Below are 26,680 nucleotides of genomic sequence, written 5' to 3'. Positions count from 1 at the left end.
CTAAAAAAACGGGAACAATAGTTGAATAACTTTTGATGTAATTTACCTTGAATTATATCAAAAAGAAATAAACTCGATTTAAACTTTAAGCAAATAATAAATTAATTAATTTTAAAGAACTAAAAATTATGTGATTAATAAAATTTCAATACAAATAGATATAATGATTTTTTTGGTCTTTCAATTTTATAAAAAAAAGTCATTTCAATAATTTATTTATTTTTTTAATTTTTTTAACCCTTAAACTTGTGTATTTTATAAAATTATTCTAAAATGGATAAAAAAAAGTTACTATTTTTTAACTTAATTAATGTGTCATACATGTAAATTGTCACATAAATGATATGTAAGTATTTGATTAATTTTTAAAAAATTAAAAATCATTAAAATTATTAAAAATATATAAAATTATAAAAAGTTAATTAATGCTTACCTTTCACATTAACAAAATTAAGATTTTTTATCAATTTAAAAATGAAGTGATAAAAAAAATATAACTTTAAAAGTTAAAAGACAGAAAATTAAACGTAAGACTAAAGTATTATTTTTTAAATTATGCCATAAAAATACTGGATTTTTTTTTTTGAAAAAAAAATACTGGAACATCTTAATTACATAAACTTCACGAATCGTACTGTTGTGAACCGTACCTGTCCACCGCGCTGGGAAATCGCGTCTAATCCCAGAAAAAGACGGCGTAAAATTGCCGATCCATAACTGAAAACAACGCCGCACCGCCAACCGCCTCTCCATCTCCGATTAAAGAACCCAAATTTATAAACCCTAGTTAAAATTAATTCCAATCAATTCGTTCTCCATCCTTTCAAAACAAAAAAAGTTTATTTCTTAATTTTCTAAGTACCGCAATCAGGGTTTAATATTTCCCTTTTTTGCATTTTTCACATTTTTGAAGAAAATACTTAGAGAGGGTAATTTAGAATTTCAATCTGAGGTAGGGGTTTTTAAAGCTTCCAATGGCGATTCTAGGCGACGCGCTACGGCAAGCGTTTATGCCGAAGCATGAGTACGAGAGCCTACGGGAGGAAGATAAAGCTTGGACGAAGCTACAAAGGCCGATCTTAATCGGTTCCATAGTGATCATTTGTGTTGCGATCTTCGTTTGCATGATTATAAGCTTGAAGATTGTGTTTCCGGGAGATGATTTGAAGCGACCGTTTTGCGATGACCGGAGACTGCAGCCTTTGCCGTTGAATCCTAAAGGTGGAGGTGTCGGCGATCCAGATCTGTTTCCCGGAGCATTTTATTTGACTGATCAAGAAACCGTAGACTACTATTGGCTGGTTGTGTTCATTCCATCTATGATCATTTTTTTGGCTTCAGCTGTGTATCTGGTGGCAGGTCAGTATGAATTCGGTTCATTTACTCTTTGATTTCCTTTAAGAGAAAATTATTTAGCGAGTATTAAATTTTCTTTCGAGATCTTATTTAGAAATGAATGGAGGGTACACAATAATTGCATGTTCTAAAAAGTAAGCTTTTGGTCGATTGAGTTTTAGCTCAATTGATATGTACATTAGATATTGTTGCCAATATAGTAACCCAAGTGTCCGAGTGCGCTGAAACGCTGAAACATATTATGTTACTATTTATTAGTTGGGGAGGGGTAACGAGTAGTTCGAAGCATTTTGTAAAAAAGGGTTCGAGTGTGCTGAAGCGTGTTATCTTACTATTTATCGGTTGGGGAGGGAGAATGAGTAGTTCTAAGCATTGTGTAAAAAGGGTTTGAGTGCGCTGAAGCACATTATCTTATTATTTATCGGTTAGAGAAGGGTTATGAGTAGTTTTAAGTATTGTGTCAAAAAGAACAGGTGTAATCAGAACTTATAATGAGAGTGTTAAAAATAATAATAGAAAGTTGAAGATTGGCATTGAATCTTGAATTAGAGAGGCTATAAAGTTCTCTTATTGTTTATTATTTTCAGTATCAGAAAATTTTGACTGGAAATTTTAGTAGGAGATGAGTATCATGGCAAAGAAATTTAAAGATTATCTTTCCTTTAGTTATACATTGTGAATTGGAAAATTTAGTAGGAGATGAATATCCTGGTTAAAACTTTATTTCTAGAAATCGCTATCTTCCTGTCCATTTTTTAATTAGTATGCATGATCCTAATCAGGGAATGCTAGCGGTCCAATTTAGTAAGGCTAACGATATCATTAGCATATAGTTTATTATAAAGTTATTGAATAAAACAAGCAATTCACTAACTTCAGAATTATTTATTTAGAATTATGAATTTATATAAACTCAAAAACTATGTTTATAAGTTTCAGAAAACATTTGTATTTTGTTTCTACTAAACCGAAAAAGACTACCTGTATCGAACTATATTTCATAAATAGTGATTTGCGTTCTAATTTTCGTTGTCCTAAACTAATCTGCGTTCCTGAGAATGTTGGAACCTGATTTTAGAATTGTGTTTTTCATGTATGTTATTTTGATTATTATGTTTGCTTCATTAATGGCTATTGTTTCTTTTTGCTTGATGTTATATGCCTGGTTTGTCTAGTGCTAGATTTTGTGAGAATTGCTTTGATCTTGGGTCTTTGAATTTTCTTCTATATGTGTTTAATTTCTTGTCATTTTTCCATAAAGTAATTATCCTGGCTTGCTGGTGTGCAGTCTTTATATGACTTCGCTTTCTCTTGTTTCAGTCCCTAATGGTTTTGCTGATGATTTAGGAATTGTTGTTGCTTATTCTGCTCCAACTAGGCATGGATGTTTAAAGGTGGTTGAAAATAATTACTGTGCTTCAAAAAGAGGTATGCTCTATTTCTCATTTATTGACTTGAGAATAACTGTTTTCTCACTGCTTGCAAATTGGAGATTTAAAGCAAACTTCTTTACCGCGTGATGAAGTATAAGTTGTCACTTGTCAGGCAAGTTCTAGTTTGTGAACTGTGTTGTATTACGAATCAAAACGGGAATTGAATTTGAATTTGTTTCTAGTTAGCATCTTCTTTCTTGGGTTCATCCTTTCGCAAGTATAAATTGAAACATTGGTCCTATTAAGCTATGAACAGAATTAGCAGCTTGAGTACTTATCCATATGCTAGGTTTTCTTCGAGGTCACCTAACTGCTAATATTTTCTTGCTTCCATATAACTACTATTTTGCCTCTTTTTTTCCCATATATGGATGTATAGATTTCATAGATCAGATATGGTTAGTTTTAAAAGTTATTCCATGTATTTGGAGGATCTTTGGAAGTCATATCTCCATATTCGTGTGTTGGATATGAGTGTCAGACACGAGTATTTCAAGAAAAATGAAGAGTCTGAACAACATAAATGTTGAGATGCCATAGTAACTTTATTCCAATCTACAGGTGGAGTTCGCTGCTTGTCTATTTTGAATGCGGTTTTTGCTCTCATTTTTGGTCTTCTTGCTTTGTTCTTGGGCTCAAGCCTCCTCACATTAGGAAGTAGCTGCTCTTTGCCCCTGTTTTGGTGCTACGAGATTGCTTCATGGGGCTGGTGATTCTATATGGAGGAACTGCCATCTTCCTAAGAAGGAGAGCAGCCATAATTCTTGATGAAGGAGAATTTGGTAGTCAAACCCTTGGTTTAGAAATGTTGGAGGCTAACCCCTTGGAAGTCACCCCAGATGTGGAAAGGCGTGTTAATGAAGGCTTCAAAGCGTGGATGGGATCATCCCTTCTATCATCTGATGAAGAAGATGAACCTGAGAGTTACCACGAAGTGCCTCACGTAACACGTACAAGTTCTAACAGGCAGAGAGTGTGATTCATGTATCAAGTCTCCCAGTGTTCACACTTTTTTGGGGAAATTTTGGAGTGTGGAAGCTCAAGCTTAAGAGCCATTGAACCAAATACCAATAGCTCATGAGCAGAACAGCTTTTAACTGTAGCAACAATCATGATGTCCGGTTGTCGGGCACAGTAACCGACTTTGATAGCTTGTGAAAAGTTCACCAGCCAGGGTGAGCTGTTGTCCTTTTGTGTTTTGAGCCCTAGCCATGAAAGAGCGTTTTAACTAGTCTTTCTTGTATAGCTTGTTTACTTGCCGGACTAGGTCCTCAAAACTTCAAAATTCAGTAATTGAAAGAAAAAAGAAATCACTCAAAGTTATTCACCTGATTGTGCCTTTCATCATCCTAAGTGTGAGTATTACTTGATTTTTATATTACTCGACTCATGAATGAATTTTGTTCATGTATTTGGAGGATTTTTGGAGATCTGGTCTCCACATTCATGTGTTAGACATGAGTGTTGGATATGGGTACTTAAAATAAATATGAAAAGTTTGAGCTATGTTGTTATGATTAATATAGTATCAATTATGAGGTATTACTATTTTGATATAATTTTAGAATGTTTTGTGCAATCAACTAAAAATAGGAAAATAAATGTAAAATTATATTTTCTTTTAATAATTTGTCTCCTGGGCAAGTAAAAGTTTATACAAATTGAATTTTGAAAGGGGTTAAATTGGTAAATGATTAGATATAAATTATTTGTATCAAATTGCTCATCTTAATCAACTTGATACTGTATATGTTTATATTAAAAATATATGAATTCTTTTTTTGCATTTAATTTCTCATATTTCATTAGAATTGGTGGGTTTGATTAGATTTAAATCATGGGAATGGGCCACAAATTGAGCCCAACAACTTTTATAATGTTCTTTCTTCACTAAACCCTAATTTCTCCCCCACTCTCGTTTCACAGTCGACGGTCCATGCTCTCGAGTTCCTTCATCGTGGGCCTCGACTTCAGCAATGGCAACCACCTATGATTACGAGGAGGCTCCCGCCACCTACGACGAAGGCCGCCACCAAGACCTTGGCTACGACCCGAACTTCGTTCCCGACTCCGTTAGGTCGTTTGTCGTCCACTTATACCGTCACATTCGCGAGAAAAATGTGTACGAGATTCACCAAATGTACGAGATCTCATTCCAAACCCTCTCCGACCGCCTCTTCAAAGACACTCCTTGGCCCTCCGTTGACGCCGTCGCTCATTACGTCGACAACGACCAAGTCTTTTGCCTCCTTTACCGTGAGATGTGGTTCCGCCATCTCTATGCTCGCCTTTCTCCCACTCTTAAGCAGAGGATCGATTCTTGGGATAATTATTGTAGCCTCTTTCAGGTAATTACTTATAAATTGTGTATGAATATCTGTGATTTGGTGACGCCGATTAATTGATTATGGAATTCGAAGAGCAACTGAGTAAAAATCGAAATTCGACTTAACTGATCAATTTCATACCTTAATCAACTAACCGATCGAATTAACTGATCAATCTCCTAATCAACTAACTCATAGATTATACTGCCTTAACTTCGGTCGTTCGGTCGATTAAACTATGTATCAGTATCTGTGATTTTGTGACGCCGATTAATTTGATTATGGAAGTGCAATTGATAGGTTCAGTTGTAGAAAATCAACTTAACTGATGAATTTGATACTTTATTCGACTAACCGATTGACTTATCCTTATTGATCAATCTCATAATCAAGAAGCCCATCGAGTGTATTGTCTTAACTTGGATCGTTTCAGTCGGTTAAACTGAAAATTTATTTTTTTTCCTTTTTCTCTTGTTTTCTTCTAAGCATGAGAAATGAAATACGGAATCAGTTGGGGGCTTTGGTTAAAATTTTATATATGATATGTTTATTATAAATTATACATATTTAGAAAATTAAAATAATATATATTAGTTGACTAAGGGGTCTATTTAGTTACAAAGTCAATAATTGATTACTGATTGACTTAACCTATTTAATGGCTGACATAATCGAATTATAACTGACTTGACTTGAGGCTATCAGTTAAGTTAGTTAGTTTGGATAGATTTTGCTCATCCTAGATTTTATTGGTTTGGTTTTGGTTCAGGTTGTGTTGCATAGGGTAGTTAACATGCAGTTACCTAATCAATGGTTGTGGGACATGGTGGATGAGTTTGTGTACCAATTCCAGAGTTTTTGTCAATACAGAGCTAAAATGAAGAATAAAACCGAGCAAGAAATCGCTCTTCTCCGTCAATATGATCAGGTAATGTAATTCCTGCTGATTCAGTGATAGCTACTTAAAGCAGAATGTAATTTCAAGTAGTTGTAATTGCTATCTGAAGTTACTTCTCTTTGTAGGCATGGAATGTGTATGGGGTGCTTAATTACTTGCAAGCATTTGTGGAGAAGTCAAATATTATTCAGATATTGGAGCAGGAGAAGGAGGGTCTTGAGCAATTTACTGCTACTGATGGATATGATTACAGTGGTGGAAGCAATGTGTTGAAGGTGTTGGGGTACTTCAGTATGGTGGGTTTGTTGCGAGTTCATTGTCTTTTGGGTGATTACCAAACCGGGTTGAAGTGCTTGCTTCCTATTGACATCAGTCAACAAGGTGTTTACACCAGTGTTATAGGAAGTCATATTGCAACCATATATCATTATGGTTTTGCCAATCTTATGTTGCGGAGGTATGTTTTTATTTGCTACTTTACCATGTAATAAGTTAGCCTTTTTTAATGTATTTACTAAAGTTCTATTCTGTTTTTAATTCTTTCCCCATTTTTGGCTGAGCTTGATAATAATATAATATTGTTTTTAATTAAAGGTATGTGGAGGCTATTTGTGAATTCAATAAGATGCTCCTGTATATTTACAAGACAAAGCAATATCATCAGAAATCTCCACAGTATGAACAAATATTGAAAAAGAATGAACAGATGTATGCCTTGCTGGCGATTTGTCTTTCACTTTGTCCCCAAGTGAAACTTGTTGATGAGACTGTGAACTCTCAGCTGCGAGAGAAATATGGTGAAAAGATGGCTAGGATGCAAAGATATGATGATGAAGCTTTTATCATCTATGATGAGCTCTTCTCATATGCATGTCCCAAGTTCATTACACCTTCAGCTTCAAGCTTTGAGGAGCCCCTTGTAAATTACAACCAGGTAAATGGGTTTATTGTTCTATGCAATTTTAGAATGATTTTAGTGGAAGTAGATTAAACAGATAATATATGGTTGTTCCTTTCATTATTTACATCCGTAGTCCAAGTATGTTTCTAACTTTCTGTAGTTAGGCTTATTCGTATTTCTTTTATTGCTCATACTTGCCTTCTGAACAATGGCCACATGTTGGGAATTAATCCATTGAACTGAAACATCTGCACCCAGGTGTTGGTATGGAAGGAAGAGTGATATGTGCTACTCCTACTGCTTCCCTTCCCCACGGTTTAAAGAGCTTGCCTTAGGCTGAATATACCTGCAATTATTTCTTGCTAGATTCAAGATTGATGTTGATGCAGAGTTGATGTTGGTTCAGTATATTTTAGTAGATGGTTATGCGCAATCTGTCTGTCTGTTCCATCTTATATATCGATGGAGCTCCAGCCCCCACACAAGAGTTATGTGACATTAGGTGTTGAAAGATAGTGTAGATCTTAGGTTCATATACTTATTTATGGTTGAGGAAGGGAAATAATATGATCATTAGGCATATTGTGTAAGCGTTATATGTGTTTTACCTGCTTCCATTTGATTTTATGCAGGATGCTTATAGACTTCAGTTGAAGCTGTTTCTATATGAAGTGAAGCAACAGCAGTTGTTATCAGGTGTTCGGACATTTCTTAAAGTGTATTCAACTATATCTCTTGGGAAGCTTGCAAATTACTTGGAAGTGGATGAGCCCACTCTGAGGTCGACATTTATTTATTTTTCCTCTGGTTTCTTTGTATTTGATTCAATTGTATGCTTATCTTGTTGTATATGTACTGAAGTTGTTTCTTGTTTTATAGGACCATCTTATTGACATACAAGCACAAAACTCATGCTGTTGATTCTGATGGAAAGATTATCTCTAATGCTGATGTGGACTTCTACATTGATGATGTAGGTTTCATTTTTAGCTTATGCACGTATCTATGAGCTTCTAACAGAATGTGGTTTAAGTTACCATGCCTTATATTAGAGCTTCTTAGTTCCAGATACAGATAGCACCTACTAGCAATCTCTTGAAAACCAAATCTCAATTATTCTCAGGCTAGCTAATGCATATAAAATTTGAAGTTGTATCTAGAGAAGGTTATTGATAAGATTATATTTTTTTGTCTTTGGAGGTTAGTTTGAAAGAATAACTGCATTATTCGGCATTGGAAGTAACACTTTGCTTTGCTGCAGGACATGATTCATGTTGTTGAATCCATGCCAGTGAAAAGATATGGTGATTATTTCCTTCGACAGATTGTCAAGGTATGGTATATATTTGTATTTCTTTTATATGCTTGCATGACCAATCATATGGCGATGGGCTATGTGTGAGTGTCGGATAGATGTTGTAAATTTTTTTTCCATATATTTGGTGGTCATAACCCCATATTTATGTGGGACACATGCAGTTGAAGTCCGAACAACATAAGTGATGGGTATTTCACTTATTACGCACTTATTACTCTGGTTAACCCCTTTTGACTTTTTTTTTTCTCTAAATAACAGCTTGAAGGAGTGATCAATGACATGGATCGGATAAAGCTGGAATAGATGACCTACTTGATTATTTTATTACTTGTACTACTTTAGCGAAGGATTTATTTTATTTAAATGGCATTTTGATGCCCATTTTGTCTTGGAATGGGTAGAATCTCACGTTAAGATATATAAATGGTTCCTTTTTGAGAGCACTGTGAGAGGGGATTTATGCATTTGCGGGCTTGCCAGAAAATTTTTGTTGCGACTGTTGCTTTGTTTGTTATTCTTTAACTTTGGGTTAGCCCTATATTCAAAATATTGATGTGATGGATCATAGTCATCAATTTAATGAAGATGTGTTTATTAGATTTAGGCCTTTCAAGTGAAAATTGGACCACAAAAGAGTTAACAACTTGAATGCACTTGAATATGGGGTAAATTATGTCAGTCTCAACTTTGAGCTAAATGGTAAAAATCATTTTGGTTTCAATTTAGGTACTTAATTTTTAAAAAATAATAAAACAGTCATTAACATTATCAAAAAGTGACAAATCAATCACCTATTAACATTTTTGTTACAGGCCTAATGGAACGGGTGATGTAGCTAGTTAATTACCTAACGTGATCAGTTAACTTGTCATGTTGGATGAGGCAAAGTTTCAATTCAGTCATTCAACTTTAAAAAAATAACAAATCAGTCACTAACGTTATCGAAAAGTGACAAATCAGTTTCTAATGTTATCGAAAAGTAACAAATCAGTCACTCATTAACATTTTCTGTTACAAGTCTAATGAGACAGGTGACATGACCAGTAAATTAGCTAATGTGGTTAATTAACTTGTCACGTTAGACGAGACAATGTTGAGTGACTTTTTTTTTGTCCTTTTTTTTATTTTTCATAAATGGCCTAATATTTTTACTTTTTGCGTAAATGGCTCAATATGTTTATACTTCTTCTCCATCCTAACAATCTCGCCGTCACCGTCTCCACCACAATCATCTTTAGCGTTACCATCGTTGACCTCCAAACCATCACCCTATCTTTTTTGTATTTTTCAACCCCCCAATGGAGAAGCCACATGGTTGGGATCCAATTGTCTTTTTCTATTACCTGAAGCCACTTTCCTCTGAAAAAATTAGATCGAAATGGGATTGAAGATAATTTTGGGTCAAACTATTAGTATCCACAACCAAACTGGTGAGGAGAAAATCCTCCAAAGCAACATTCAAGCGATTCAAGAACCAAAACGACTCGGATTTGTCAAGATCTTCATGGGATATGATTGATATAAACAAAAGGGTCGTTGATTAAGCTAAACAACACTAACTCCATTGTCAACATTATCAAGTTGCATAAAACAAAGTCAAAAGCAAAACAAAGGGGAACATCCAGACAAACTAAACAATCAATTAAACTCATGATTTTTGGGAACGAAGGAAGCAGTTCCTCCAAAGGGACAACCAAATGTCGACAAGTGAAATTCTGGGTCGGGTCAGTGATTAGCAAGATCCCAAAGTCAAAATTGGACTAGGTATTGTAGCAAAGGAGTATGATAGATGGATCAGAAGAAGAGCGGTGGAGATGGTTGGCAACGAAAGTTGGGGTCGAGGTGAGGTAAGCCCAGTCATTCGAAAGAGATTTGAATCGAGTCATGGACCTAAGGGGTAATCTAGAAAGGATATCGAAAATGGTATTTTGGGTTAATGACAATGAGGAAGCCATGGTGCTCTGCTTTCTTCATGAACAAGAAGAACTCATTCTAGGGTTTTATTTGTTCTTTTTGGGTGTCCGATTTTTTAAATTTAGTAGGACCAATTTGTTATTTTTTGAAAGTTGAGTGATTGAATTGAAAATTGAGTGACTGTTTTGTCATTTACCCTTAAATATTTTTTGAGTTGGAAATATCGTGGTGGCCGGTTAACTGCCATGTCACTTTTCTGTTACGTCTGTAACGGAAAATGGTTAAAAGCATTGTTTTATTATTTTTCGAAAGTTGAGAGACTGAATTGAAACCAGAGTGACTGTTTTGTCAGGTACTTCAAAGTTGAGTGACTATTGGTATAATTTACCCTTGAATATATTAAACTTTCTATTGATCTGAAATGATTGAAAATGATTCAAGTTGGAATAAAACTGAAATGTTTTGAAAATTTTGATTTTAATTTTTTATTTATAATTCCAACTCCAAATAAAAAAATTATTTAAATCATAAATGTTAATTTATCCATTTAATTATTTGGTTTTCTTAAATTTATCCATTTAATTTTATTCCAAGGGCACTAATTGGATAAGTGTTAGGTAACTTAAGAAAAAAAAAACAGAATGGGAAATTCCAAATTGGGTGAGACAGAGAGGCAACTTTCTTCAAAGTAAGTTTGAATGGCAGTTATACTTGCCTCCTTGTCTTCAATGATCAAATCCCATTATGTGTACAATCATTATAAGACTACCAACTCAGAACCATCTAACTTTCAACCTTCTATATTAATGCTTTTTCAGTCCCCGGTAAACACATGCTCTTCACCTCTACGCTCAGCTTTGCCTAAAACCACCCAAATGGCGGTCACCACCATATTCCTCTCATTTTTGTCTCACATTTAAATGCAAATCCACAGCGCTTTCCATAAATTAAGCTTATTCATCTCCAATCACCACTGCCATGCCAAGGTGCAGCAGGTGTTGCTTGCACCACTCCATGAAAATAGTGAATCTCATCATGAATTTTCTTGGGATTGCAATCATTGTTTACTCCCTTTGGCTCCAAAAGAAGTGGAATATTGGTGTTGCTCAATTGGTTTCTTTTCCTTCTATTCCCAACCCTTGGTAATTTTCTTCTTTCTTTTTGCAAGTTTAAATATGCCCCCCCCCAACCTGTCCTTGCTTTCTTCCCATTTTTGAATTTTAGTCCCTCAACTTCTCTGCTTTAAAAATTAAATTCCATTGTTAACGAAATTTCATGTGGCATTTTAATGTTAAAAGCTCTGATTTTAAAAGTTATAGTACAATTGATAACACATCCAAGTCTAATATGTGGACTTCGATTATTTTTTAATCAAAAAAGTAGAGGGACTCAATTTAAAAAGTTTACAAAGTGCAGGGACTGGGGTGAAATTAGACCTCTTTCTTTTTTTTCAGTTTTCAGTGAACTTTGAATAAAATTGTGTGTTGCCTTTGTATAAAACAGGTTTATATATACGTGTTTTGGTGTGGGAATTGCTGTGTGCTTGAGCTCACTATTCAGTTTCATTGTCTCTAATTGTATCAGCACATCTATACTTTGTATTGTATCCTTTGCCCTGGCCTCAGATTTCAGTTTATTCCTTGTCATCATTATCAGTCAAATTTATGATTTTGGTCCCTCAACTATACGCAAATTGATGTTTAGTCCCTATAAATTGGTCATTCCACTTTCACAATGTCATTAGTTACACCGTTAAAATGCTGACGTTCCTACTCCATGAGATGTAAGGTTTGTTTGTTTTTATTTAAATAGATTAACATTTTAACCAAAATGGGGTTAAAATCAAATTATGGTAAACTAAAATATAAAATTGGCATAATTGGATTGTGAAGTTTCCATTTCATGCTTTCAGTAATTGGGTTTAAGGTTTTAGAATAGGAAAAAATTGAAGTTGAAAGCCCCTATTGTAAGTTTCCTGAACCAAGGTTTAATTAGTACATTTTCAGCGTTTGCTCCCTTCTTTTTCTGGAAATTGCCGTGATTGTCACCATTTTCTTCAAGAATGACTGGAGTTCGGTACGCCTACTCTTAACACCCATATATCTCATTATCTTGTTAGCCTCGGTTCCACTTGCAATTTAACATTTATCTCACATACCTACCAACTATTTTAGTCTAATATGTACACTTCAGCTTATTCTCAATCAGCCTATTCTGGAATTGAAAAATCTGCCATCTTTTTTTCATATAGCTATCTAAAGTTTTTGCTGGTAAAAAGTCGGACCTAAATTCTCACTTTTTGTCTTATTTTTCCTAAAAGTGTACTGACGTCTAATAAGAATGTATAACGAATCACATTCTTATTGGTCGGTATTGTGTTTTAGGATAAAAGCAGATGAAATTAATAATTTAGGTACTACTTATTAAAAAAAACAGTATAATTTAAAGGTTGATTTTGCATTTAAACCTTTCATTTATTAAGGACATATAGGAGAGGGGTAGATTGGTTCTGATTACGTCTTTGAAGTCAGTTTTCTTTGTCTTAAAGTTGCTACACAAATAGCTCTCCCAATTAGACAGCAGTTTTGTTTTATTAAGAGATGATAGGATAAATACAAATAGGTTGGGTTGAGTTGAGTTGAGTTGAGTTTGATTATATGCTATATTTGATATGTGCTATTATTTCCACAATGACAGCTAATTTCAAAATACATTGATGAGAATCATGAATATTTCAAGAACTTTGTTGTCTTCCACGAAAAGATGTGTCGCTTGATTACTCTTTTGATTCTAGTCCCACAGGTAGGTTATATTTTCTAAGAAAGCCAATAATATTTTTTTTTTGCTCGTAGGTTAAGTTTATTTTGAATTTAGATTATTTTATTCGAACTTGAGACTTGAATTTTTCAATTGCATCGCTTTAGATTAGTGTTGAAATATAGAGATGACTGTTTTATTGCAGGTTGGTGTAATAGCATTAGCAATAATTTTATGGAGGGTTGGGATTGAAAGAATATCGGAGAGGGAGCAATCAGGATTAGGGGATTTTACGACATCCTTCCTGGTGGGAACAGGGCCTGCCATTCTCAATAACAACACCACTATCCTTTGCGGGAGATGTGAGGTTTTGCGCTTAGTGAATCCAACGAGACCAACCTTCTTTTCATATCTAAATATGCTTTTTAGAATGCATTTACAAGCAAGGCCTTTTCTTACTTAACAAAAAAACTTTTTGTCTCAATTCTTAATAATAATAATAATAATAATTAATGGTGGGGATGAGATTGTTTAAGATCGAATTCATTCTCTCATGCCTCTCAATTTAATGTTCGTCACTAAGTTAACAGGTTGTTGGATTGTAAAATTTTTTGTTTTAATGGGCATATCTTAAAGAGGATTGAAATAAATTGTCAAATAACTTTGAATGGGATTTGATGGTTGATTTTTAATTGAGTAGATTGAATTAGTTTTAAGTTGGGTTAATTTGAGTTAATTAATTTCAGATTTAAACTTTTCAATTTATTTCAAGTTTAGGGTTTTCTTGGGCTCATGTCATTTAGGTTCTTCAAACGATTTTTAACACTTAAGTATGAGTCATTTTAAGTTACTTGTTCGGATCATTTTAGATTTAGATCATTTTAAATTGTTATCTTTTTATGATCAATTAAGATTTAATCATATTGATTTGAGTTAAACAAATTTGATTTTTTTTTAACTCCAAATTTATAGCCTGAGAATTATTGTTAGCTAAAAGATGGCTTCTAACTCCTAATATTTACCCTTCTGAAATGTAATTGGCATATTGACAAATTTAGTTTAATTGTATTTTTTTTAGATGGAAAAATTGATTGAGCTGCTAAAAATTTATTGGCAATTACATGATAGTTCACAAGTACTTCAAAAAAAAATTAAAATTTTTTTAAAAAAATTCAAAGATTTTAAATTTTTTTTAAAAAGTCAATGTCATGGAACAATGGTTTAAGCTATTGTCAAACACTATAAAGCTATTGTTAAACACCTATTTGATATGAATTCAAACCATATTATCCCATTCCCTCCATAAAAACCAATAAAAACTAAAATGACAAAAATAGACAATTATTATGGGTTAAATTTATTATTACGAATGCAATTCCAAACAAGAAGAAATAATTCTAACACAATGAAATGTCAAATGTTGAACTTTTTGTTGTAAGAACACAAGAAAATGTCAATGTTAAAACTTTCGCTGTAATAAAAAGAATTTGTAATAATTTTAAGGAAAAATATTTGATACACTATTAGTGGAGTAAAATTAAAAAGTTGACAAATATTCTATAAAAACGTAATAAAATATATATATTTTAAAATATCAATAACTTTTTAAGACTGCTTATGAACTAAAATAAAAAAAAAAATTCACACCTAACATAATGTTAAAAAGAAGAATTTGCTAAAATATCTTGTCCATATATATAGAATCAAGACTTATCGGTACCCCTGTTAATTAGACGGGTAGAGTTCATTTTAAGAAGGATTACTCGAAGCAGCATAATTTCATATTTTAAATTCCAAATTTAGATCATTTCGGATTTAGTAATCTGGTTTCTTATTAGGCCATTTCAGGTTACAAATCAGTTTTTAACATTCGAAATTAAGCTATTTCTAAACATGGTCCTATTGAAAAAGTCCACACCTTCACTGACTCATCTTGCGTTGTAACAGTGGCTAAAATGAATGCTATTAAATGTTGTAAAAAAAGAAAATGGAACCATGATTTTAGAATTCGATGTGCAAAAAATTGGTGAGAAGAGCTGAAGAATCTATGTGCACTTCATACACTCTTTTATCAATTTAATTAATTGATTCCGTTCCCTTTCCACAACAAATTGAAGAAATTTGAAAAAAAAAAAAGGCATACATATACGATATAAACTACAAACATGAGGGATTTTTAGTCAAAAAATAATAATAAAAGGCACTATCTGCAACCTTTTAAAAGATAGGAAGAGGGGCTTGAGAAACTCACGGTTGCTGCAGTTGTTGAGGATTTCCCATTTTCGGTTTCCTTTCTTGGTGTTTCACATTCGCTAAAATCAAGGATGCGGCGCTCGGCCTGCACACAAATTGCATACTACTTTCAACAAATTGCTCTTAGTAACAAAGGATGATGATTAAAACATGGTTTCTCAGTAATACCAATATATTTGAAGTCAAATGTGAACTATTCTCAACCCCGTTATTCTCTTTGTCCATGTTACGATTGTTGGAGAGTCTTCCTTTTACAATTGATTTTGGAGTTTCATTTCCCAAAACCTCCAAGGCATCAGCATAAGCAGCAGCAGTATGCTCACTTAATTGTTTTATCAATCCAATGGCGTCATAGCTTCTTTCTGCGGGGCTCATAACATATCCTATGTCCTGGAAAGAAAATCCGGTTATTAGGAAGCATTAGAAAAAGGTTAAATTCTGCAAAAACTTGCATACGGCTGAAGTAGAGTTATACCTCAATTGTTATTTCTGTGTCAATCCTTGGGCCAGGAATGAAAGAGTTAATAAACCAAGGAGACTTCCATGCCGACGGGGATTCGATACTTCTTCTGAATGGGGTTCCACCAAATCTGGCAATCCACAAGCAAGCAACACATAAGAACCAATCAATTTATCCCAGCATTTGACATTGAAATAAAAGCAAAGCAGCTCTTGACATAAAAGACAATGAAAAGCAAGTATTATAACAATTGTAATCATTCTGGGGAGCAGCCAAAACTCACATATTATAATTTTCAATAGCAGTATCAATCCCAGCATTATCAGCCAAATTCTCAAGGGTTGCAGGTGAATTGGTACACTGTACTGCAGTAACAGAGATTGAGTGGCCGTCACTGTTCTTTACTTTCAGAGTGGGAGAGCTAACAATTAAGCATGCATTTCCTGATAAACCTTGATTTGATATAGCTCTAAAGCTCTTATGACACTGACTTCGTGGAGTTCGTATGCTTGAAGGCAATAATGGCTGGTCTGCTTTAAGACCAACACGATCAGGAGAAAACAATAGTAGATCATTTACATTATGCTCAATAAGCACTGCCGAAGGCTGTTGGATCTGTCAACAGTAGAGTTTGCATAAATTCATATGATAAATCAATTCAGCCTTAGATGCAAAAATGAATAACAATACAGTAGTGAAGAGAGAATAATTAAGACCAAGATTTCCAAAACAAGGCCACAAGAGAAAACAGCATAAGTTGTACATACTATCAGCATCATATATAACTTGGATAAAAATTTGACATGGATTTAATCTGGCAACTTCACCTTGAGCTAGAAAACATCAAAATCATTGAAGGGAAGAAGAAAGAACTCACAATCTTTTCTGAAGCATGAGCATCAGTTTTGTCCTTGATATCAATTCCCCAGGCTTCCTTTTTTATGTTTCCTGGGGAATTAGTTCCATTAGAATCTTTCTTCTGAGCTTCATCATCTATTGGCTCAGTGTATTCTCCCCCATTGTCTAGTGACCCATGAAATTCTTGATACACGTTTTCTTTTTCTTCAATGGAGGTTCTAGCATTGGTTTTACGTTTAGATGGAGACACCTGAGATGTATTGCCAGTAACACTTTCATCAAACATCACATCCAAACGAGAGAAGTCTTTGGTCAAACTGGATGTCATATCAATTTCCAGCTTTTTCTCCCTTCGTCTTTCTGATAAAGGTGATAAAAGGTCACGATGGCGCTTTTTCAATATGGATGGTGTCCCAGTAAAAGTTTTGGCAGCACTTTTCAGCACAGCATCTGGACTGCCATCCCGAGATGGCGAATCCCACAACCTAAATGGAGAGATGCAGTTCATAGAAGACATCATCAGCTGGCGAATACCAAGGGGGCTATATTCTTGCTGCATATTACCGCCTGATGGTACAAGATCACAGCTGAAAAAAGGGACATCCAAGCTTGGAAATCGAGGAGGCTCGTAACATAGACCTCTGACATCTTCCTCTACAGGCAAGTTTCGCTTATCATCCGCAATAGGACAAGTTAGCATGGCACTTAACTCTGAACCAATACTATTAACTGAAACCAACTTCTGAGAATCCTTTGCAAGGTATGTCTGCTCTTGTAGGTCAGTATCATTTGTATGATCATCATTAGTAAAGATGAAGCCATCATGTGCATTCATGGTAAATTCTTGCTCTTGAGTTCCAAAAGGTTGACAATTTAATTGACTCTGCTCTTGGCCATACATAAGTGTACCATCCTCAACTGAAAGAAGAGAAGGAGATGCGAAAGATTGACAGCATGAGGTTGGTAATACCTCAGACCTTGAAGGAAGACCAGATTGTGAAGCTGGAGTTTTTCCAGTTTCAGATGGTTGGATGTCTGAAGGCTGACAAAGAGATATGTTTGTGCAGCCACCCAATTCAACAATATTAGATCCCTGTGTAAAATTTTCAGAGGCAAAGCACCCATCATTCACTGCTTCCGAGAATAGGACCCTACAACATTCATCATCGGTTATCAACATATGCCCACCAAACTGGTAATCCCCACTGGAAGAGTACCCTACTTCACAAGGTATTTCTGGAATGGAGAAGTTGACATCTTCAAAAGATGGGTAATATTCTTCTGAACAAGGTGCTGAACTGGAATTCCTCTCTTTTGACACACCAGGCATTTCAGTCAAGTGGAATTGCTCTCTTGTATGTACAGCAGCAGTAGCTAAATCACTTGCTGATTGAGAGCAGCCAATCATATTTGACTCTTGGCTGCATTCTGATATGTCCTCTGATTCTTTCCTACATTTGGCACCACTATCATCTACAGTGCTCTGCATCCTCAGAGAAGATGAAGGCATAGGCTGGCTTTGATTTGCAAGAACCGGGAATTGAAGTTGTTCTAGAAGGCCAGATGCTATGTAAGAATCCAACTTCTTTTTTACTGAACTGTTCCAGTGATTTTTTATTGCATTGTCTGTCCTGTTCCCGTACAAAGATGGAAATAAAGCAAGTTATTGGTACGTTCAAATGCACAAAATATGTTAGCTTTTAATTAACAGAACAATAGAGTTAAGACAAACATGAGAGGATGACTTGCAGGAATAGGGAGAAGCAGTAGTTAAAAGAATAAAAGGCAAAATAGGCAACCTTAACATATCATTGATGGAAAGGTGTAGCTTCCCTTAGTGATAATAACATACCTTCCTGGCAAGAACTTTGTGAGCTCTGCCCATCTGTTTCCAAAAATCTGATGAGCACGGACTAGAGCCAGCTCTTCTTCCTGAGTCCACGCCTCCCTGTTTATGGAAGGATTGAGATGATTGTGCCACCTGCGTAAGCAATTAGTTCTATGAGCACAAGTGTAAAAACTGGAACACATTTTCTTTCTTAATTTAGGCAGAAAGAAGGGAGCACTACAACAGCAAAATACTTTCATAAAATCCAAGAGATGTCTACAATAATATCCAAGAAGGATAACCCCTGGCAAACTGTTAAGTTCAACAGGATTAACCAATGCAACCAGGCTTTGCCCAGCTGTTCTCATCCATCCTGGGAAAGGACACATTCCAAGGTTCAACATTCCCCTCTTCATGGCCTTCTCCAATGTTCTAAATGTAGGTAGGGTTAAACTATCAAAATTAACAGCTCCACTATCACACCTTTCCCTGCATTGCTTTCCAATACGTCCAGGTAAGTGCTGAGCAATGGTTGACCACTTTTTTGGCCCATATTTGTTCACCAACTCAATAATCAGCTCATCCTCCTGCTTATATTTAACAAAATAAGCTCAGAATGTCCTAATAGTATAAAGAAAAAATTCTGTTTTGTCAAGAACAAACACTTCAAGGAATTGCAAGAAAGAAATAAGTAAAATCAATCACCTCTTTTGACCATGGCCCTTTAACAAGTTCCGGGTTCAAAACCTTTTGCCACCTATGTAAGCACTGTACATCAGTCCTATCCTTGAAACACTCCGCTGCAGATGAACCAGCCTTACAATCAGAACATGCAAATCGAAGCACGAAGGGTTATCATGCCACTTCAATTCGAAATCATACCTATCTTTTTCCAATTTTTTCCTTTAAAACGTTGAACAGCTTTGCTCAGAATGTCATCCTGGGGGGCCATTAATTATGTTGTCAAATTGAAAATCATTTAGGAATATATACATACATATACTGATAGACACACAAAACATACACACATCTATATATGGACACCAATACAGATCATATTTAAGGGCAGGAGCCACAGGACTAGAACGGATACTACAATACATGACACAAAAAGGGAAAAGGTACAAAAAGGTATAGACTTGAAACAGAATAGAAAAAACATAACAAAACAAGATAATAATACCTCTGCAGCAGTCCATTGTCCTTTTGTAGATCGCCTTGTAGGACCACTAGTCCTCCTATAGAATGAAGCAATGTCAAGAAACTCAGCAGCATATAAAACAATCAATTTCTTGTAACTTGTACAATAACATAAGAATAAAAAAACATTATAGTGGGAGAGGAAGAACAGCCAAGAACATCAATAATGGTATTAAAATTTTCAAGTTAAGAGTTACTAAAAATAAGAATCACTATGCTATTAAAAGAAAAATACCCATGAACAGGTCGAATTCTCTGAGCACCATCACTGCTGCCGAGCCCAACCGAAGGAGTTGATACTTTAATGTCACTTTCCATAGTTTGTTTACAGATGAATAAAGCTGCATACCCCAATCCCAACTCTACAACACTTCTGTCCGCAATATGCTCTCAAAATCATTATAATCAAACCTAACTAGAAAGTTCCTCCCCGCCTAACTACAGAACAAACTAACATAAAAGAGAAGAAAAAAAAAACGAATAACTTTTATACTTATAACTAAAAAGTCAGACGTCAACGAATTTGAATTTTTTGTACGAAATTCGAGTAATTTAACCAAAAAAATTTTAAAAAATCGAAATTTAGAATAAATTCTCTAAAATTCAAACCCTAGATCATGACCAAAATCAAAATTAGTTTCTAACAACTCGGAAATTCAACATTTAACTTGAACAACAAGAACAATTGAATTCATTTCAAGTTTATAAGATTTTAAAAAGAAAAACCCTAAAAGAAGAAAAAGAAAGTACTACGCACCAAACCGAGCTTCGAAAACGGAGAAATGGAGAACCGGTCTAGAGGGGAAGTAAAAACGGAGCGCTTTAGCAGATTCAAAGCGAAGATTATGAAGAGAAATTGAAGGTTTTTTTTTTTTTTTAGATCTGCAAAAGCAAATGCGAAAAAAAAAGGGCAAAGCGAAGCGTTGCGAGAGAGAGGATGAAACGGTACAAAAGAGATATTCAAACATAAAGGGGCGGACGAATGGTGTATTTCAAACCCTATGGTTTAAGATCGACTTGTTACGGATTTGACGGTCCAGATTTGGCCACGTCGGAATCGCTGTCGTCAACGTTTTGGTACGACCTCTTCTATTCTTTTCGTTCTTTCTTTTCCAAATTTCAACAACCATTTTTGTTCTTCTTTATTTGAAACTAATAATTAAATGTTAAATTTGCTTCCAGTCCCTGTATATAAATAAAGTTTTTATATTTAATCCTTATGTTTGAAAACTTTAAAATAGCTTATATGTAAAAAAAAAAAACCTTAAGAAAATAAAAAAAAAAATCAATTAAACTCCTCCTTCTATCATTGACCAAGTTGATTGCTAAAATAAAATTAACGGACAACCATAGTGACGTGTAATAACTTCTTGTTTAATCTAATTTTTTTATAAAAATGATTAAAGAATCATTAAAATTATTATAAAAATCACAAAAAAATAAATTTATTAAATATTTTAAAAAATATAAAAATCTATATGAACTTATAAAAAATTGTAAATATTATAAAAATATAAAAATTCTAATAAATTATAAAAAAATTATAAAATTGATAAAACATAGTTAAAATGTTTAAAATTTTATAAAAACATATTAAAATTCTATAAAAATAATAAAAATTATAAAAAATATTAAAACTGATATAAACTTATAAAAGTTATTAGAAAATCATAAAAACTAGGCCAGATCAGTTGGTTGGATTGATTAGACTGAAATCGATAAGGGTATCTGTCCGAAGAAAGCCACTAAAGCTGCTAACATGGAACAGATTGAACTATTTGTTTTTTACTCTTTTTTTAATGTTTTATTTAATTGAATTGGATAAATCAGTAGAACTTGCAAACCAATGACTTCTGAAAACCTTGGCTATTCTAACATATGCTAATAGTTGAATAATAAAATTTTGGTTTGATAAAAATATTAAAAAAATAAAAAAATCGGTTCAATCGTTTGATTCCCTAGTCAATCGGTCTAATGGCTTTCCCTGAACCGTTATCGTTGCCAATTTCGGGCTAACCACTCCAATTCAAGTTTGTATTATTTTTTTATATAATTTTTATAAGTTTATATCAATTTTAATATTTTTAATACTTTTTTACAATTTTTTATTAGTTTTTAAGAATTTTATTTTTTTTTAAATTTATATATTTTAAATAAGTTTTATTAATTTTATATATTTTATAATTTATTAGATTTTTATATATTTTTAATATTTATAAGTTTTTATAAATTTTAATAATTTTAATGAAATAATATTAGATCAAATCAAAAGCTATCATGTGTCACCATGTGATTGGTCCTTCAATTTATTTTTCAATGGTTAACATAGTCAACGACAAAACCATTAACGTCAAGAATGATGCTTTGATAATGACAAGAACTTAATTAGATGCAAATTTACTATAGGAACTTAATTAATTTTTTTAACATATAAAATTAAAGGCATGTTTGATTTGTTAGGGAGGAGTTGGATTACATGTAAGGTAGAGGTTTTAAGTTGAATTTATTTTACTTTTGAGTTGAATTTAGTCCACTCGTTTTTTTCGTACTAAGTTGATTCTAATTATAGTTTTTTATTTTTAATTTAGTTGTGCTTTATAGTTTATACTAAATTAATTACTCGGATATGTATTAACTGTGGTTTTCTTGTATTTGTGATTTCAACCTATAATTTACTTATAAATTATTTTAAAAAAGTATATTTATTTTCAAAAAAAAAGAAGCTTATTTTCATTTTCATTCTCATTCTCTTGACAAATGAAAAATGAAACATTAAAAAAATATATTTAATTGAAAATTTTAAAAGAAATTCTTAAATCACACCAACCTAAGTGTCTTACTTCTAAATTTAAAAATCATAATTTAATTGTTGACATTGTTATTATTTTCTGTTAAAATTTAGTATTAATATACCCATACAATCTTATTAAATTTAAAATCAAATTATTATGAACTCAATAAGCATATGCGATAGTAAACAAATTGTGAAGGAAAATTCTAATTGTGGAGTAAAATATTTAAATCGAAAAATAAAAGAATTTAATTTTTAAACTTTTTTAAGTTAAGGATTAAATTTAGACTTTACCAATATACAGGGACTAAAGGAAAATTTGACCGTAATTAAAAGGTAAATCTAAAAGTAAATTCTTGATTCACTTTTCGTGATATGTAATTATAGCCACGAAATCCTAACAGCACCGACAACAAATATAGTTGAAATGCGAGATAAATAATACTCATTTTGTTACAATAAATTTGTCATATTTGAACTTTTTTTTTTTCAAAATGTCCCCTTTTATTATTATAAATAAATATTAAAATGAATTAAGCTTTATAAAAATATCTTAAAATTATTATATATGTTATAAAATAGAGAAATAAAGGGAGTAAAAACAAAAGAAATAGAACAACAAAAGAGAAGTGTGTAAAGCTTATTCGAAGTCTATACTTGTAGACATAAGAAATATACATTATATAAACCTCTATTTCTAATGATTATTAAAATCCTAAAGTACATCAAATTTATCTTGATCCTGATGCACATCTATTTAATAATAAAATATTCATAATACTCTCCTTTAGATGTTCATTGGTTGATAATGTGCATTGTTAAAACTTTACTAAGATAAAAACCTCGTGGAATAAAATTCTTAACGAAGGAAAATAGTACACTTATCGGTAATATGCATGACTTGCTTCATTAAAAATCTTACTAAGAAAATCTAATAGGACAAAACCTCGGTTAAAGGAAAAAAAGTACAAGATGTATTTACTCCCCCACATGACATCATCACATAATATCTCATATTTTACATATTCAATAATGAATATCAACTTTTCAAATGATCATTTGAACGAGTTTGATATGTGTTTATATCATCATACTTCTAGAAGTCATGAGTGATGAAAAATTTTGAAGAAATATATTTTGATCTCTTTAGGAGTCGCAACTATGATCATAGCTAACTTTGATCATGATCATTCTATAATAATACATATGTTCCAATCAAATAATCATAAATATTTACGTAAATATATTGAACAATTTCCTAAAAAAATTATATACTTCTAGCATTCTAAATCATTCAAGGATTCTATTATAAACTTCATCATGTAGTGATTCATATGAATGTTGTGACCATAATCATAAAACGCATGTCAAATCTTTCATGAACTGTTAGACCAATGAGATATCTAAAGGTTATTGCATCTACCACAAAAAATATTATATATTTCATAATCAATTATTCTATTTTTTTCAAAATTACTCATTTGTACCATCACTGGCTTTATAACTTTAAATGTTTGGACTACTATTATAGAAACTTCACAAATTTAATTCTACTTGAATTGCGTCTTTCTATTTTGGCCAAGCTCTTCCATGTCTATATTCCTTAATAGACTTATTCAATATCTTCATTTTCTTTCATTATTTCAACAATAATATTGCATGTTCCATGTTTATATTTCACAACATTGTCGGTAACTTTTCATTTCGCAATTCCATATTTTCTTGTACTGACATAACTTATCGAGATTTCTTTATGTTCATTATTTTCATCTTCATTTTCATGTACCTGAATCTTTTTTGGAGTTTTAATCATTAGTTATGTCTTTGGGTCTTTTTAGGAGCACCCGCCTCCACCATATGACCATCTTGATTCATTATTTTCTTTTACGGGAATTTTCATCTTTGGAACCAATCAATCAACCATGCTCCAGGCAGACATTACTTTCATTTATTCTAACAGGATATCCTAGTGGGACTTCAAAACATCAGCTGGTATATGACACTTGGTTATTCTCATCAGGTCAAAAAATACACCTGACAGTTAACTTGCCATAAAATGAATTATCTTTTTGAACTTTTGGTTGAAATTAATCTTTATAAGGATCTATATAATGATAATTCATTCCAAGTAATTATTTCATCCAGCTATTATTTCTCTCCACCTAATGTTGAGAAAACTATCAAATTAAAATATAATGTCATAATTGAATCTTCACTTAATTCAAAACATCTAATAATACAAGGAGATTTAGAATTAATATATATTTCCAACATTTTTTGGATACTCATTTTATTCATTGTGGTGAAGCAACTTAAACATATACTACACATTTAAAAAAATAATCTAAAATGGGTTTTATTTGACTTGTGACCAAAAATCAATTGTAATGAGGATTATTTATCATAACTTGTTGGCATGATGCGTACAAGTGACGATTCATGTAAAATATCATATTATTATAAATATATACAAAAAATTTTGTTCTCAATAGATATGGTTTAGCTACTAACTGGAGGCATTTACTTCATAAATTCTACTAAACCATCTTATTCACATAAGCAACAAGCTTTGCGATAGTTATTTGCACTAATAATCCAGCATATAATATATTTTAGAGCCTAAGAAATAAACTCACAAACATTAGCAAGAATTGTCTCGATTGCATAATTTGAAAATTTTGTTTTTACACTAATCATTAAACAAATAATCTCACAAACTACATGTTGTGAGTTGATAACTAACATGTGATTATATTATAGATGCATTTACCAAAATAATATCAAAACATCCACTTGTTGGATAAATGGACTCATATTTCTTTAAAATATACAAGAGATTCGATATCAACTTTTGCTAGTGAGGTTTGATCTTCTTTGAGAACAAACAACACTTGATAAATGAAGAATCTTCAAGTTTTTTAATAAATATTCATATAAATTCTTATCTTGTCGCATCACTATTGATCAGGATGGCCTAACTGATCATCTCAACTAATTAGTATATTGAGACTAGTAAACTTCTGGTTTACTATGCTCACGATTCAATGATACTAATGTAAGCTTCTAGTTCACCATCTCATATAATTTAACCATACTAATATATACATAGTACAAATTAGAGGAAAAGACAATAGTTTTCCAATACAAAATTCTTACCCTATATAATAGATTTAATTGATTCTTCATCCACAGTCTCATTGTGATATTCCTTACGATGTATATCATTTTAAAACAACATAATTTATTTGAGACTGACCAGAATATAGTGCATTAATTATCGTTGCTTTATTTTTTTGGATAACAATGAATTAAACTCTTCTAGAGCCTTGAATTAATTTTGTACTATGAAATATTAACATGTTCTATTACCACATTGAATATAGGGTAACAATAAATTAGCTCTTTTGGAGCCTTAAATTAATTTTGCACGACCAAAGATTGGTTTGTTTCATTACCAAATAAGAAAAATGCCTCTTATCCCTAAGGATAGTATGCATTGTTGTATTGTCTGCTAAACATATGTTTCCTTCATTTTAAGGAATATTAATTGAATAATAAGATATTCAAGTGCATGACAAGTATATAACCAACAATTTTTCGTAAGTTATCTTGCTTCTTTAAAAGGTTATATCGAGAATTCTTGTTATTCTCTTGTTTATCTTTATATTCCCACTTCTTGTGGCAAGAAGAATTATTATTAATAAGATATTTAAGAATCAAGAACCAAAATCAATGTTAGAAATAAAATCTTTCACCATCCTCGAAAAGATAGAAATAAAACAAATTAATCAAATCAATCATAATTAAATTTAAAATTAATCTAGAAATAAAATATTAAAAAAAACTTCTTGCAAATCTCTGCACAACTTCGCGTCTTTTCCCGATAATTTTGGTTCTTTTCTTCTATGCAACAGAAAGTTGTTTGGGTTTATAAATATCTTGGCGTACATCATTAAAAATTTGAGGTTAACTAAGCGAATAAGGAAATAGGGATAAGGTGGAAAGACATTGGTTTGATTCCAATTAGGTTTAAATTTCCTTTTTGAAACACAGTTGAAGGTTGCTTACATTGATTTTCTTTGCATGTAAAATCTAAAATCTAAAGTTAGGCAAGTGGCAAGTGATTTGGGTTAAAGGATCCTAAGTTCAATTCTTGGGAGGTGAATGAAAGAAAGTTTTCTTCTTCTTCTTTTGCCCAGAAGAGGATGTGAAAAAGAAATAATAAAACAAGTTGTAAAATAAAAATAAAGAAAGGGTTAAAAAAATAGGGATGGAATGAGTGGAAAAAACAACCTGAGTATCGTGCTCATAACAAAAAAAAAATATTTTATTTATCAATAAAGATGTTTATAAAGCTTCTCCAAAGTTCATATTTATAGGCATAAA

At 32.5% G+C, this 26,680-nt stretch overlaps 3 protein-coding genes and 1 non-coding gene across 7 annotated transcripts; 3 read left to right on the top strand and 1 right to left on the bottom strand.

The window, feature by feature from the left end:
- Positions 1-604: 604 nt before the first annotated feature.
- Positions 605-4,116, top strand: LOC107901568 (uncharacterized). Its single transcript, XR_005914541.1, has 3 exons — positions 605-1,359; positions 2,704-2,784; positions 3,351-4,116. It is a non-coding gene; the product is annotated as an uncharacterized protein (transcript).
- Positions 4,117-4,683: 567 nt separating this feature from the next.
- Positions 4,684-8,830, top strand: LOC107901567 (eukaryotic translation initiation factor 3 subunit L). Its single transcript, XM_016827625.2, has 8 exons — positions 4,684-5,137; positions 5,886-6,044; positions 6,140-6,471; positions 6,609-6,948; positions 7,548-7,696; positions 7,795-7,888; positions 8,177-8,248; positions 8,492-8,830. Exons 1-8 carry the CDS (start codon positions 4,766-4,768, stop codon positions 8,534-8,536), a joined length of 1,563 nt encoding a protein of 520 aa, XP_016683114.1. The 5' UTR covers positions 4,684-4,765; the 3' UTR covers positions 8,537-8,830.
- Positions 8,831-10,873: 2,043 nt separating this feature from the next.
- LOC107901566 (tetraspanin-19) lies at positions 10,874-13,446 on the top strand. Of its 2 annotated transcripts, XM_016827624.2 has the most exons (5): positions 10,874-11,289; positions 11,651-11,750; positions 12,143-12,223; positions 12,845-12,949; positions 13,110-13,446. In XM_016827624.2, exons 1-5 carry the CDS (start codon positions 11,126-11,128, stop codon positions 13,365-13,367), a joined length of 708 nt encoding a protein of 235 aa, XP_016683113.1. In that variant the 5' UTR covers positions 10,874-11,125; the 3' UTR covers positions 13,368-13,446. The 2 variants fall into 2 exon arrangements, with proteins under 2 accessions (XP_016683113.1, XP_040951301.1); XM_041095367.1 differs by lacking the exons at positions 11,651-11,750; positions 12,143-12,223 and having other exon boundaries at positions 10,923-11,289.
- Positions 13,447-14,941: 1,495 nt separating this feature from the next.
- LOC107901564 (transcription factor MYB3R-4) lies at positions 14,942-20,617 on the bottom strand. 3 transcript variants are annotated; one of them, XM_016827621.2, is made up of 12 exons: positions 20,261-20,617; positions 19,739-19,941; positions 19,487-19,541; positions 19,186-19,243; positions 19,009-19,103; positions 18,787-18,890; positions 18,328-18,456; positions 16,495-18,106; positions 15,901-16,232; positions 15,633-15,747; positions 15,326-15,547; positions 14,942-15,242 (listed from the first exon to the last, which is right to left on the bottom strand). In XM_016827621.2, exons 2-12 carry the CDS (start codon positions 19,819-19,821, stop codon positions 15,108-15,110), a joined length of 2,940 nt encoding a protein of 979 aa, XP_016683110.1. In that variant the 5' UTR covers positions 19,822-19,941; positions 20,261-20,617; the 3' UTR covers positions 14,942-15,107. The 3 variants fall into 3 exon arrangements, with proteins under 3 accessions (XP_016683110.1, XP_016683112.1, XP_016683111.1); XM_016827623.2 differs by having other exon boundaries at positions 19,739-19,876; XM_016827622.2 differs by having other exon boundaries at positions 19,739-19,953; positions 20,261-20,479.
- Positions 20,618-26,680: the final 6,063 nt, after the last annotated feature.

This window comes from Gossypium hirsutum, chromosome D06, assembly GCF_007990345.1.
Source record: "Gossypium hirsutum isolate 1008001.06 chromosome D06, Gossypium_hirsutum_v2.1, whole genome shotgun sequence".
Taxonomy (NCBI): Eukaryota; Viridiplantae; Streptophyta; class Magnoliopsida; order Malvales; family Malvaceae; genus Gossypium; species Gossypium hirsutum.
The sequence above is the reverse complement of the archived record's forward strand: the minus strand, read 5'-3'. Positions and strand labels throughout refer to the sequence as shown.

Excerpts from the sequence above, each read along its gene's own strand:
- LOC107901567 (XM_016827625.2), top strand. The coding sequence starts at position 4,766 with ATGGCAACCACCTATGATTACGAGGAGGCTCCCGCCACCTACGACGAA. Across the intron at positions 6,472-6,608 it reads GCCAATCTTATGTTGCGGAG|GTATGTGGAGGCTATTTGTG; the intron begins GTATGTTTTTAT and ends TTTTAATTAAAG. Across the intron at positions 8,249-8,491 it reads TCCTTCGACAGATTGTCAAG|CTTGAAGGAGTGATCAATGA; the intron begins GTATGGTATATA and ends TCTAAATAACAG.
- LOC107901566 (XM_016827624.2), top strand. The coding sequence starts at position 11,126 with ATGCCAAGGTGCAGCAGGTGTTGCTTGCACCACTCCATGAAAATAGTG. Across the intron at positions 11,290-11,650 it reads CCTTCTATTCCCAACCCTTG|GTTTATATATACGTGTTTTG; the intron begins GTAATTTTCTTC and ends TGTATAAAACAG. Across the intron at positions 11,751-12,142 it reads GCACATCTATACTTTGTATT|TACATTTTCAGCGTTTGCTC; the intron begins GTATCCTTTGCC and ends AGGTTTAATTAG.
- LOC107901564 (XM_016827621.2), bottom strand. The coding sequence starts at position 19,821 with ATGGAAAGTGACATTAAAGTATCAACTCCTTCGGTTGGGCTCGGCAGC. Across the intron at positions 18,457-18,786 it reads GGAAAGCAATGCAGGGAAAG|GTGGCACAATCATCTCAATC; the intron begins GTGTGATAGTGG and ends TTGCTTACGCAG. Across the intron at positions 15,748-15,900 it reads GCTATTGAAAATTATAATAT|ATTTGGTGGAACCCCATTCA; the intron begins GTGAGTTTTGGC and ends GTGGATTGCCAG.